The sequence below is a fragment of the Leucoraja erinacea genome, chromosome 27, assembly GCF_028641065.1.
Source record: "Leucoraja erinacea ecotype New England chromosome 27, Leri_hhj_1, whole genome shotgun sequence".
NCBI classification, from domain to species: domain Eukaryota; kingdom Metazoa; phylum Chordata; class Chondrichthyes; order Rajiformes; family Rajidae; genus Leucoraja; species Leucoraja erinaceus.
In genome coordinates, this window is record NC_073403.1 from 12031275 (window position 1) to 12043322 (window position 12048).

The 12048-nt window shown below is 46.4% G+C and overlaps 1 protein-coding gene across 1 annotated transcript in view; it reads left to right on the plus strand.

Annotated features, from left to right (window-relative positions):
- LOC129710216 (integrin beta-3-like) overlaps positions 1-3160 on the plus strand; it is a 48329-nt gene extending 45169 nt beyond the window's left edge. Inside the window, exons 14-15 of the mRNA XM_055657037.1 lie at positions 203-369; positions 1501-3160. Of these exons, the coding sequence (XP_055513012.1) occupies positions 203-369; positions 1501-1572 (239 nt within the window). The 3' untranslated portion in view covers positions 1573-3160. The remainder of the gene's footprint in view (positions 1-202; positions 370-1500) is intronic.
- The last annotated feature ends 8888 nt before the right edge of the window (positions 3161-12048 follow it).

Below are 12048 nucleotides of genomic sequence, written 5' to 3' on the forward strand. Positions count from 1 at the left end.
CTGTAGGTCCATGAATCCTTTGTTAGTTCACACTGGCGTCTGCAATGTAATGAATTACATTTGATTTTACTGCAGTTAATGTTTTTTTGGTCTTGCTGCTGCCTCCAGCTTCTATAGCTTTTGCCGAGCTTGAAAGAGATGTTGGTATCCAGTGGTTGTAGAGGATAATGTATTAATACAGGTCGTTTCGTTTTGTGACTAGAGTGCCAGCCCGGAGTGAACCCGCTGTACATTGTCCTGCCTCTGATGGGCATCATCCTCTTGCTGGGCCTGGTGGCCTTGCTGATTTGGAAGCTGCTGATCACCGTCCATGACCGGAAGGAGTTTGCAAAGTTTGAGGCAGAACGAGCCAAGGCGAAATCTGTCAATGTAAGGACGGGTTCAGACCCATTAACTTTGGTCACGTCACGCTGTGGGCAATGCGACGATCGACACTGGGGTGCACTGGTGCAGGAACTGCAATGCTGCTGCAGCAAAAAATCGGCGGGCGAGCCTCTCCGGGCATCAGCCCGCAGCACAAGGGAGCCCACGGGTTCTGTCAGCTGCCACCTTTCCTGCATGTGGTTGCAGCTCAGTAGTAATTGTGCAGTTTTCACTGGTTGTGATGGGTTACTCGATCCCAGCACTGCCACTGAACTGTCAGACGAGTGGTTTAACTTCTGATGCCAGATGAGTAAAACCTTCCTCCAAATAAATAATTTGAAGATAAACTTGCAGCATTTGTGCTCAAACTCCAGTTTCTATCTACATACTCCAGCCCTCTCCCTGATAACAATCCTAAACGGAAGCAGTCCTTTCACAGCCTTGCTGTAAGGCTGAGACAAGATGACCACAAAACTATCACCCTACCCTATCATCCAGCTCAGCTTGAAGAATGTAAAGCATAGAACAGTACAGGACAGTATAGGCCCTTTGGCACGTGATGTTTGTGCTGAACCTGATGCCAATATAAACTGATTACATCTGTCTATACATGATCCCTTTATTCCTTGCACTTCCATGTGCCTATCTCGAAGCCTCATAAAAGTTATCTTACGATTCCAGTTAAGCCACAACCAGGAATTCCGTGGTACATAGGATGAGTCTGAAGAAGGGTCCTGACCTAAAACATCACCTCTCCATGTTCTGCAGAGATGCTGCCTAAGTTACTCCGGCACTTTGTGTCTTTTTTAGGTATTCCACTAGCAGCTGAAATAGAAACACTGTAGTAACACCCAGCAGGTCAGGCAGCGTCTGGAGAAGAGGAACGGAGTTAATGTTTCAGGTCTATTTTTATCTCAGCCTTTCAGGATCTGCGGTGCTTTATTTTCAGTGGCAGCTGGGGTGACCTGCGGCTGCAATCAGTCAGCCTGCTCACTGGCAGTAGTGCAGTCCCTGCACCAAGTAGGCACAGTTGTTCCATTAGGCTGGTGCCTAGTGTGGGGAGTGACAGGGGACATGCCTCTGTAGGTGAGGCAGGAGGTACAAGCTCACCATGTTCTCGAACTTGTCTCATTTCAGGTGAACAACCCACTGTACCAAGGGCCAATATCAACCTTCACCAACCTCACGTACAGCGGCAAGGCGGACTGAAGGAGCGACGGCGAGGGAGCTTCCAATGGCTTAGGCTGAGCACATAAACCATGGGGCTTGGGAATTTATTTTTCAATATGATGGCATTTCTTCACTGGCCTGACACACAGCAACAATTGCACCTCTAAAACCCACCTTTAGCTGCACTGGACTGCAAGACCACCCTGCACCTGGTCTCCTGTGCCAGGAGGTCTGGGACACTTTCTAACCAGTGCCTTAAGCACTTAACTCGGGTTTGGCGGTTACTAATCATTGCTTCTGTTAACCACAGGAGATACATGCACTTTGCTTCATGTTCCTGAAGGTTGGCTGGACAAATGGACAATTGGGCTGGAAAAGCATATTCCACAGGCGGGAGGGTGGTAATTATTGGCACATTTTTAAGATTATTGCTAAATGTATCCGATTAAGAATTAGTTTTAGCAGCAGTATGGTGGAGGCAGATTCAATAGTCATTTTCAGTAGATCATTGAATGTATATATTTTTTTTGATGAAGGAACTTCCGCAGGGTTGTAAGAAAAAGAGCGGTGTTACGAGTTTCAAAGGGAACAGCACAGATTTAATGGGTTGAATGGCCTGTGTGTTACAGTGAAGTCCCTTAATTCTGCATACAAACCAGAAGGTCTTCAGACTGCTTGTTAATGAGTGTTGAGTTTGATATTTATTTGGATTTCCCAATTGGGCTTCAGAGGGGTGGGGATAGACACAACATGCTGGAGTAACTCAGCTGGTCGGGCAGCATCCCTGAGGAGAAGGAATAGGTGATGTTTCTGGTCAGGACCCTTCTTCAGACTGCTCCTTCAGAGCGGTGGGGTTTAGGGAGGAGGGGGAACAAGACTGCCGGCCACCATGGGCATTGAGTGTGTAATGACAGCATGGAACTCCCAACATGCTGTGCTCGGGGGAAGGTGGGGGGGTGGGGGTGTTGGTTCACTATGTTTGATCATCTGACAGAGGACAAGGAGGATCTTTCATCTTTGGAGCCTGATATCTTCACGTCGTTGCCAATTTTAGTGACAGAAAGGAAAAAGTGAATGGATCTGTCAGGGTCTGGAAGCTGAAATAGATATTTTCCCAAAATTCATCGCTGACTAACAGTGCAGACGTGGTGGGAACTGCACATTTGACTATTTCAGTTGCTGGACCTTCACTCCCATTAGATCAAGTCCCTTCCCAAACACTGGAGAGCGTTGGGCTGCACTCAGGAATATTGCTCGATACAGCAGTGACCGCTGAATGCTGCCCCATTCACATTCCTCCTGATGGCGGCTGAAGAGCAGAAGACACTGCCCCTGGGTGGGGTGAGCTGTGCTGGGTTTAGGCGGTCAGGCTGGTGAGGTTGGTATCTCCCCCCCCCCCCCCCCCCCCCCCCCCCCCGTTAGTTTAGTTTATTGTCACATGTTCCGAGGTACAGTGAAAAGCCATTGTTGCGTGCTCACCATACAGCAGAAAGACAATACACGATTATAATCGAGCTGCTCAGTGTACAGATACATGATACGGGGATAACATTTAGGAAAGGTAAAGTCCGATCAAACATAGTCCCTTTGTCACATCCTTGTCTAACCGGGTTGAAGGGAGGGAGGGAGGGAGGGAGGGAGCAGAGAATTGCAAGTTCTGGTGACATCCCAACACTTCTTGCTAAATTCAGACGTGTTGGTGTAGAAACAATGAGTTGGAAACAAATATGAGCAGGTTCTGGAATATTATCAGTTACTTCCATTCTTGATTATTGATTGCTATGTAAAATGCCATTAAAATGTTTGTGTCTATGTAATCAGCCTCTTAATCACTTGGGAGTGTGGAATCAGTGCAGCTGATTCACTTGCCAATGTTCACACTGGTTTGGTTCTGAAGGCCACCGTGGCAATCAGCAGTCACGGGCTGCCGCTAGTTCCTGAGTTTAACAATTGTCTGCGGGAAGAACACTGTCAACGCAAGACTGCAACATTGAGCAGCATTTACTTGGCATCTTAGACATGGGTAATATTGAAAACACAAGGAACTGCAGGTGCTGGTTTGCCCTAAACAAAAGACACAAAGTGCTGGAGTAACCCAGCGGGTCAGACAGCGTCTCTGGTGAACATGGATGATGGATGTAATGTGAGCACCTCTGTTAGAATGCGTCATTTATCACCGGTGTTTAAGAGATTTGTTAGGCCTCTACTCATACTAGGGCGCATTCAAAACTAATCAGCAGAAATGTTATTTGGATAGCCAAGTAAATCACAACTTGCAGTACAGGGACATGCAGCAGGTTTCAGTGATGCTTAGAAACAGGCCCTTCGGCCCAACTTGCCCACGCCGGCCAACATATCCCATCTACACTAGTCCCACCTGCCTGCATTTGGTCCATATCCATCTAAACACATGCCCCTCTAAACCTGTCCTTTCCATGTACCTGTCCAAATGTTTCTTAAACATTGTGATAGTCCATGCCTCAACTACCACCTCCTACACCCACCAACCTTTGTGCGAAAAAGTTACCCCTCGGGTTCCGATTAAATCTCCCTCCCTCTGTGGTTCTCAAAGCTCCCAAGCCACAGGTCTTATGTATCCAATTTCTGTTTGAACCAGCAAGTTCTATTGAAAGGTCATCAGTTTCATTTTTTCTCTCGCTCTACAGATGCTGCCTGAGCTGGTGAGTGTTGCAATCATTCTCCTTTATTTCAGATCTTCTGCAGCTACAGTTTGTTTCTCACGGTTCACGCACGTTACTTCCCCTGCCTCTCCTCATTCTTCCCCGCGATTTACTCCTCCTCAGTCGTATCAGCTGCAATTAGCAATCTTTCTCCACCTTCTCTCAGCCGACCCAGACACACTGCGCATCACAGCCTCTCTCCGCCTTCACCCTACCACAGACATTCCTTCCCAATCTCTTCACCCATCGCTGGTGGGTATTTCCAACATTTTCTGCTCTCATTTCACATTTCCTGGACATCTGCAATTCAGTTTTTGCTTTTCCATAGCTTTAAGCTGAGAGTGTCAAGATTGAAAGGAGATGTACAGGGAAAGCTATTTTTACACCGAGAGTAATGGGTGACTGGAATGTGCCATCTCAGAGATGGTGTTGGAGTGGTGATATATGATAGTGGCGTTTAAGAGACCTTTAGATGAACGTATGGAATTGGAGGGATATGGTTCGCATGCAGGCAGAGAAGATTAGTTCTACAAGGCATTATGTTCGGCACGGACATTGTGAACTGAACGGATTGCTCCTGTGCTGATCTATTCTATGTTCTACGATAGAGAATGATTGATTCCTATATCAAAGTGTCAAAGAATAGCCAGGTTAGTAGCCACGGGGCTTAATTTAATATCATCCACCAATTCCTATCTCCTGCCACTTACCAAGTACAGCCCAGGAAGTGTAAGGCATCCAAGATAAAAAGGATCAGACAGGTGTGTTTTTATTTTCTGTGTCTTGCAGAAATGACTTTGTACAAATACTCCATAAATGTATGCAAACATTTATTTGAGATTAGATTCAGACAGAGGCTTTTTCTATGGGTAAACGGTTTATCAAGTACATCGGCTGGGATGCAGAAAGCAGCACATTAAGCATCGTGGTACACAGCTGCCGTGTACTGTAGGTGTGGTTTCAGAGGCTTGATTGTTATCAGGAACAGACACTGACTGCAACCCAAAGGAAATTTGACACACCAGCTATTGCGGCACTGACGCGCTGGTGCAGATCGAACCTCACACCACAACAGGATGTGGATTAATACCGGGGCTAGGAACTGCTGAATCAGAATCCAAAAGTTATCAGATGTGTGGGCCCTAGACTGTTTACCTTGGTGTCTCTGCAGTAAGTGATCCACACTTGAAGTATGTAAAGTAGCATATTTAGCCCAATATTATCAAGGTGTGATCATTGGTGGAAGGATATTCTAAAGAGTCCAAATACTAATGTTTCTTCTTCTTGCATAGGGCGTGCACAGCCTAAAGTTGTAAGACAACTTGCTCTGTTTGATCTTCTGTTTGTGCACGCCAGGTTGATTGCATTTGTCGAAACAGGGTGGACCACATGAAAGTTGCAATCTCCCACCCCACTAATGGTTCAATGGTGTTGGAAAGAACTGCAGATGCTCATTTAAATCGAAAATAAACACAAAATGCTGGAGTAACTCAGCAGGACAGGCAACATCTCTGGAGAGAAAGAATGGGTGATGTTTCGGGTCAAGACCCTTCTTAGAAACACAGAAAATAGGTGCAGGAGTAGGCCATTCAGTCATTCGAGCCTGCACCGCCATTCAATACGATCATGGCTAATCATCCAAAATCAGTACCCCGTTCCTGCCTTCTCCCCATACCCCTTGATTCCCTTAGCTCTAAGAGCTAAATCGAACTCTTGAAAACATCCAGTGAATTGGCCTCCACTGCCTTCCGTGGCAGAGAATTCCACAGATTCACAACACTCTAGGTGAAAAAGGTTTTCCTCATCTCAGTCCTAAATGGCCTACCCCTTATTCTTAAACTGTGACCCCTGGTTCCAGACTCCCCCAACATTGGGAACATTTTTCCTGCGTCTAACCTGTCCAATCCTCTAAGAATTTTGAACGTTTCTATAAGATTCACTCTCATCCTTCTGAACTCCAGTGAACACAAGCCCAGTTGACCCATTCTTTCATCATATGTCAGTCCGTCCATCCTGGGAATTAACCTGATGAACCTACGCTGCACTCCCTAAATAGCAATAATGTTCTTCCTCAAATTTGGAGACCAAAATTGCACACAATACTCCAGCGGTCTCACCAGGGCCCTGTACAACTGCAGTAGGATCTCCTTACTCCCAAAATCAAATCCTCTCACAATGGAGGCCAACACGCCATTAGCTTTCTCCACTACATGCTTACTTTCAATAACTGATGTAAAAGCACACCCAGGTCTCGTTGCACCTCCCCTTCTCCTAATCTGACAGCATTCAGGTAAAAATCTGCCTTCCTGTTCTTGCCACCAAATTGGATATCCACACATATATCCACATTATACTGCATCTGCTATGCTTCTGCCCATTCACTCAACCTATCCAAATCACCCTGCAGCCTCATAGCATCCTCCTTGCAGCTCACACTGCCACCCAGCTTTGTGTCATTCGCAAACTTAGAGATGTTACATTTAATTACGCTGTCTAAATCGTTAATATATATATTGTAAACAACTGGGGTCCCAGCACAGAGCCTTGCAGCACCCCACTAGTCACTACCTGCCATTCTAAAAAGGACCCATTAATTCCTACTCTTTGCTTCCTGTCATACCCTACCCCCAATACCATGTGCCATAATTTTGCACACTAATCTCTTTTTACGGGACTTTGTCAAAGGCTTTTTGAAAGTTCAGATACACCACATCCACTGGTTCTCCCTTATCCATTCTACTTGTTACATCCTCTAAAAATTCCAGAAGATTAGTCGAGCATGATTTCTCCTTCATAAATCCATGCTGACTTTGACTGTCACTGCTTTCCAAATGTGCTGTTATAACATCTTTAATAATTGACTCAACCATCTTCCCCACCACCGATGTAAGGTGAAACTGGTCTGTAATTCCCCATTTTCTCTCTCCCTCCTTTCTTTAAAAAGTGGAGTTACATTGGCTACCCTCCAGTCCACGGGAACTGATCCAGAGTCGAGAGAACATTTGAAAATGATCACCAATGCACCCATGATTTCTAGGGCCACCTCCTTGAGTACTCTGGGATGCAGACCATCAGGCCCTGGGGATTTATCTGCCTTCAGTCCCAACAGTTTACCTCACACCATTTTCCGACTAACGTGGATTCCCTTCAGTTCCTCCCTCTCACTAGATCCTCGGTCCCCTAGTATTTCCGGAAGATTGTTTGTGTCTTCCTTAGTGAAGACAGAACCAAAGTACTCATTTAACTGTTCTGCCATTTCCTTGGTTCCCATTATAAATTTACAGAAGCTGATTGTAAGGGACCTACATTTGTCTTCACTAATCTTTTCCCTTTTACATACCTAAATAAACCTTTACAGTCAGTTTTTATATTTCCAACAAGCGTTCCTTTTTCTCTTGCTCTGCTCCCCCCCCCCCCCCCCCCCCCCCTTAATTAACCCATTTATCTTCCTCTGTAGAGTTCTGAATTTCTCCCAGTCCTCTGGTTTGCCAATTCTTCCGGCCGATTTACATGCCTCTTTCTTGGATTTAACATTATCCTTTCACTTCCTTCGTCAGTCAAGGTTGAGCCGCCTTCCCAGTTTTATATTTTCGCCAGACAGGGATGAACAATTTCTGGAGTTTATCCATGCGGTCTTCAAATCTGCCATTGCATCTCCACTGTCAACCCTTTAAATATAATTTGCCAATCTATCCTAGCCAATTCCCATCTCATACCTTCAAAGTCTCGTTTGTTCCAAGTTCAGGAACCTAGTCTCTGAATTAACCGTGTCACTCTCCATCCTAATGCTGAATTCCACCATATTATGGTCACTGTTGCCCAAGGGCCATTGCACAACAAGATCGCTAACTAATCCTTCCTCTTTACACAATACCCAGTCTACGATGGCCCGCCCTCCAGTCAGTTCCTCTACAAATTGGTTTAAAAACCCATTCCAGGAAATCCTCCTCCTCAGCACTGTTACCAATTTGGTTGGCCCAATCTATATGTAGATTACCACCCATGATAACTGCTGTACCATTGCTACATGCATCCCTAATTTCCTGCTTGATACTATCCCCGACCTCCCTACTGCTGTTTGGTGGTCTCAACACAACTCCAACACGGGTTTTCTGCCCTTGGCTATTTCGCAGTTCTACCCATACCGATTCCACAGCATCCAAGCTAATGTCTCTCCTTGCTATTGCATTAATCTCTCTAACCGGCAATTGCATCCCACCTCCTCTTCCTTTCTGTCTACCCTTCCTGATTATCGAATACCCCTGCATGTTTAGCTCCCAGCCTTGGTCACGCTGGAGCCATGTCTCTGTGATTCCAACTATATCATTATCCCTTAACTACTAACTGCGCATTCAATTCATCCACCTTATTTTGAATGCTCATCGCATTAAGGCACAAAGCTTACAGGTTAATTTTTCTTATCTCCCTTCTACCGTTTGCTTCTGCCCTCATTTTATGGCCCCCTGTCTCCTTGCATTGTGTCCTATCCCTTTACCCTGTCACTTTAAACGTGACCTTTCCAAACTGAAGGGCTCGACACAGAATGTCAGCCATTCCTTCTCTCCAGAGATGCTACCTGTCCCGCTGAGTTACTCCAGCATTTTGTGTCTATTAATGGGATTTTATTGTCACATGTACAAATGCACATTGAAATTATTTTCTGACATACAGTCCAGCAGAGTATTGCTGGATTGTGCATACTTAAGCACAATCCCCAATTAGAAAAGTGCATAGAAATAGTCCACTGAAACAGCATGCAGGAGGTGCCAGGTTTTGGAGCAATTTTTAAAGTACAGACCATATTCCAGGTCTTATGAGCAGTGTCAGATCCAGGCGAGCCCCAGGTTGCTGCAGGCCTCCAGTCATCGCCCTCGTGGGACGTCTGGATGGACCAACATATCATTACCCCTCTCTTCACCCGTCCACCTTTGTGACCTGGGGGCTCCTCCTGCAGCCAACCTTGAGGGCGCAGTGGGCCAGACCCCGGCTCCGTCTCCTACCGCCTTTGCTCTTCACCCGTCGTCATTGTTGCCGGCCTCTCCTCCCAGAGAAACAAAGAACTGTAGATGCTGGTTTGAAAAAAAAAGTCACAAAGTGCTGGAGTAACTCAGCAGGTCTGGAGGAGAACATGACCTCGGGACCTTCAGCTCGGGATCTTTCTTCAGATTGAATGTGGTGGAGGGAGAGAGCTGGATTGGAGGAGGGGAGGGCCGGGATAAAGCTTAACTGGCCAGGATTTGTCCTGCCCCTCGTCCCTAGCAGTTTTCTTCCCCTCCCTGCCATAATTAGTCTGAAGGATCGTTCTGACCCAAAATATGACCTATCCATGTTCTCCAGAGATGCTGCCTGAGCCGCTGAGTTAATCAGTCTGAAGAAGGGTTTCGACCCGAAACTTTACCAATTTCCTTCACTCCATAGATGCTGCTGCACCCGCTGAGTTACTCCAGCACTTTGTGTTAAATACTAATGGAGCCTTCATTGAAAGGACTCCCCCCTAATTACCTATTAGTAATTTGTTGGGCCAATTAACCTAACAACCCACCCACCCACCTGGAAGGAAACACACACACACGTGGGGACAGGTAGAACATCCAGATAACACCTGAAGTCAGGATTGAACCCGCGTCTCTGGAGCTGCGAGGCAGCGGCTCCCACCATTTACATCACGGTGCCACCAGAGAGGACTTCTCTCCTCTTGAAGTGACACAGCACAATCTTTTATATAGTCCTGGCTAACCCTTCATCTAATGTCTTGGAAGAAGGAAGAGGGAGCAACTTATTTTGTGAGGAAATCACCCATTCCCCGATCAGAATTCCCTGCTATTACAATCATTCAACGTGTAAAGTTAGTAGATCCTGCCTCCACCTGGTCCGAACTGGGTACTGCGGATGGTCATGTCTTAAAATGTTTTGATCCATGTTTAAGAAATAAGGACAGAGTGGACGCAAGCAACCACAGGTGCTGGTTTACAAAATAAAAGACACAAAGGAAGGAAATGCAAATGGATGTGAATTCACAAGAGACATCCAACTTCTGAACTCATGATGAAGGGAAACAGGTGACGCTGGTTAAGTTTGGGACTCTGCTGTGAAGAATTGCTGCTCTGATATTTAGCCTCCAACAACTTTCTTTGCTCTAGCTAGTGACTGCTCCCTGAGTTCCATTGCTTCAGCTTTACTGGAACCCCCTGATGCAGCACTCAATTAGGTACTGAGTTGTAGGGATTCACTCACACCACACCTTTGGAATTCAGCACGTCTCCATGTTTGGACCATAGCTGCTTTTCAGAAGCAGAGTGATCATCGTGAAGTCCAAATGAAGCACTGATTAACTAATAAAGACACAAGGTGCTGGAGTAACTCAGGTAGCTTCTCTGGAAAACATGGATAGGTGATGTTTCGGGTCAGGACCCTTTTTTTCGCACTCAAGCAGGTCACCTATCAAAACAACACCTATTTATGTTCTCCAAGGATGCTGCCTGACCCGCTAAGTTATTCCAGCACTTTGTCTTTTTTTTACTGTAAACAAACATCTGCAATTCCTTGTATGTGCTGGGTTTACTAGTTGCTGGTAAGAGGCACATGATAATTACGTGCATACTCTGTTAATCCTGCTGAACACACACTCTTATACACCTTACTCACTCCAATAAATATGTACTGGCCATTTTCAACATGTATTCCTTCAAAAAAAAACGCTGCCCTTTAGATATAGATAGATATGCCATTTATTGTCACTATACATGTACAGTGAAACTGAAAGCTGCTCGTACTCAGTGCATACATACAATTTAGCACAAAAAACAAGAAACAGAAAAAACAAAAAAACAGAAGGGAGATGGGGGGGGGGGGGGGAAAAGGTGCACAAATTCTGCGGCGCTACATACATATATACATATATACAGATGGAAGTCCGTGTTGGGCGGTGTAGTCAGTGCATGTATGAATTTGAATTTATAGTAGATATAATTCTCGGAAAGCAACTATTCCTGAGTCTGTTTGTCCTGGACTTGATGCACCTATAGCGCCTTCCAGAGGGCAGCAGGTCGAACAGTCCAAACGCAGGATGGGAGCTGTCTTTGATGATCTTCTTTGCCCTGCTAAGGCAGCGGGAGGTGTAGATGTCCATCAGGGAGGGGAGAGGGCAGCCAATGATCCTCTGCGCTGTCCTGGTTACCCTCTGAAGCCTCTCCCTGTCTGCCATGGTGCAGCTGCCATACCATGCTGTAATGCAGTATGTCAGCAGGCTCTCGATGGACGAGCGGTAGAAGGTCAGCAGCAGGTTAGAGTCCAGGTTGTGCTTCCTGAGGACCCTCAGGAAGTGCAGCCGCCGCTGAGCCTTCTTGATGACCGCTGTCGTGTTGTCCGTCCAGGAGATGTCAGCAGCGATATGGACGCCGAGAAACCGGAAGGTGTTGACCCTCTCCACACACTCGCCGTTGATGTGTAGGGGGGCTAAGTCGGTGCTGTGCCTCCTGAAGTCGACAATGAGCTCTTTTGTTTTCCTGGTGTTCAGAGCCAGATTGTTTTCTGAGCACCAGGTTCTCTACTTCAGGACTTCCTCTCTGTAGGCTGCCTCGTCTCCCTTCGAAATAAGTCCGACCACAGTAGTGTCGTCAGCAAATTTGACGATGCGGTTGTTGTTGTGGGCCGGACTACAGTCGTAGGTGTAGAGACAGTATAAGAGGGGGCTTAGCACACAGCCCTGTGGGGAACCGGTACTCAACCTGCGAGTGGAGGAGAGGTGGGGGCCGAGTCTCACAGTCTGGGGCCGGTTGGTGAGGAAATCCTTTATCCAGGCACATGTGACAGTGGGGAGGCCGAGAGTGACCAG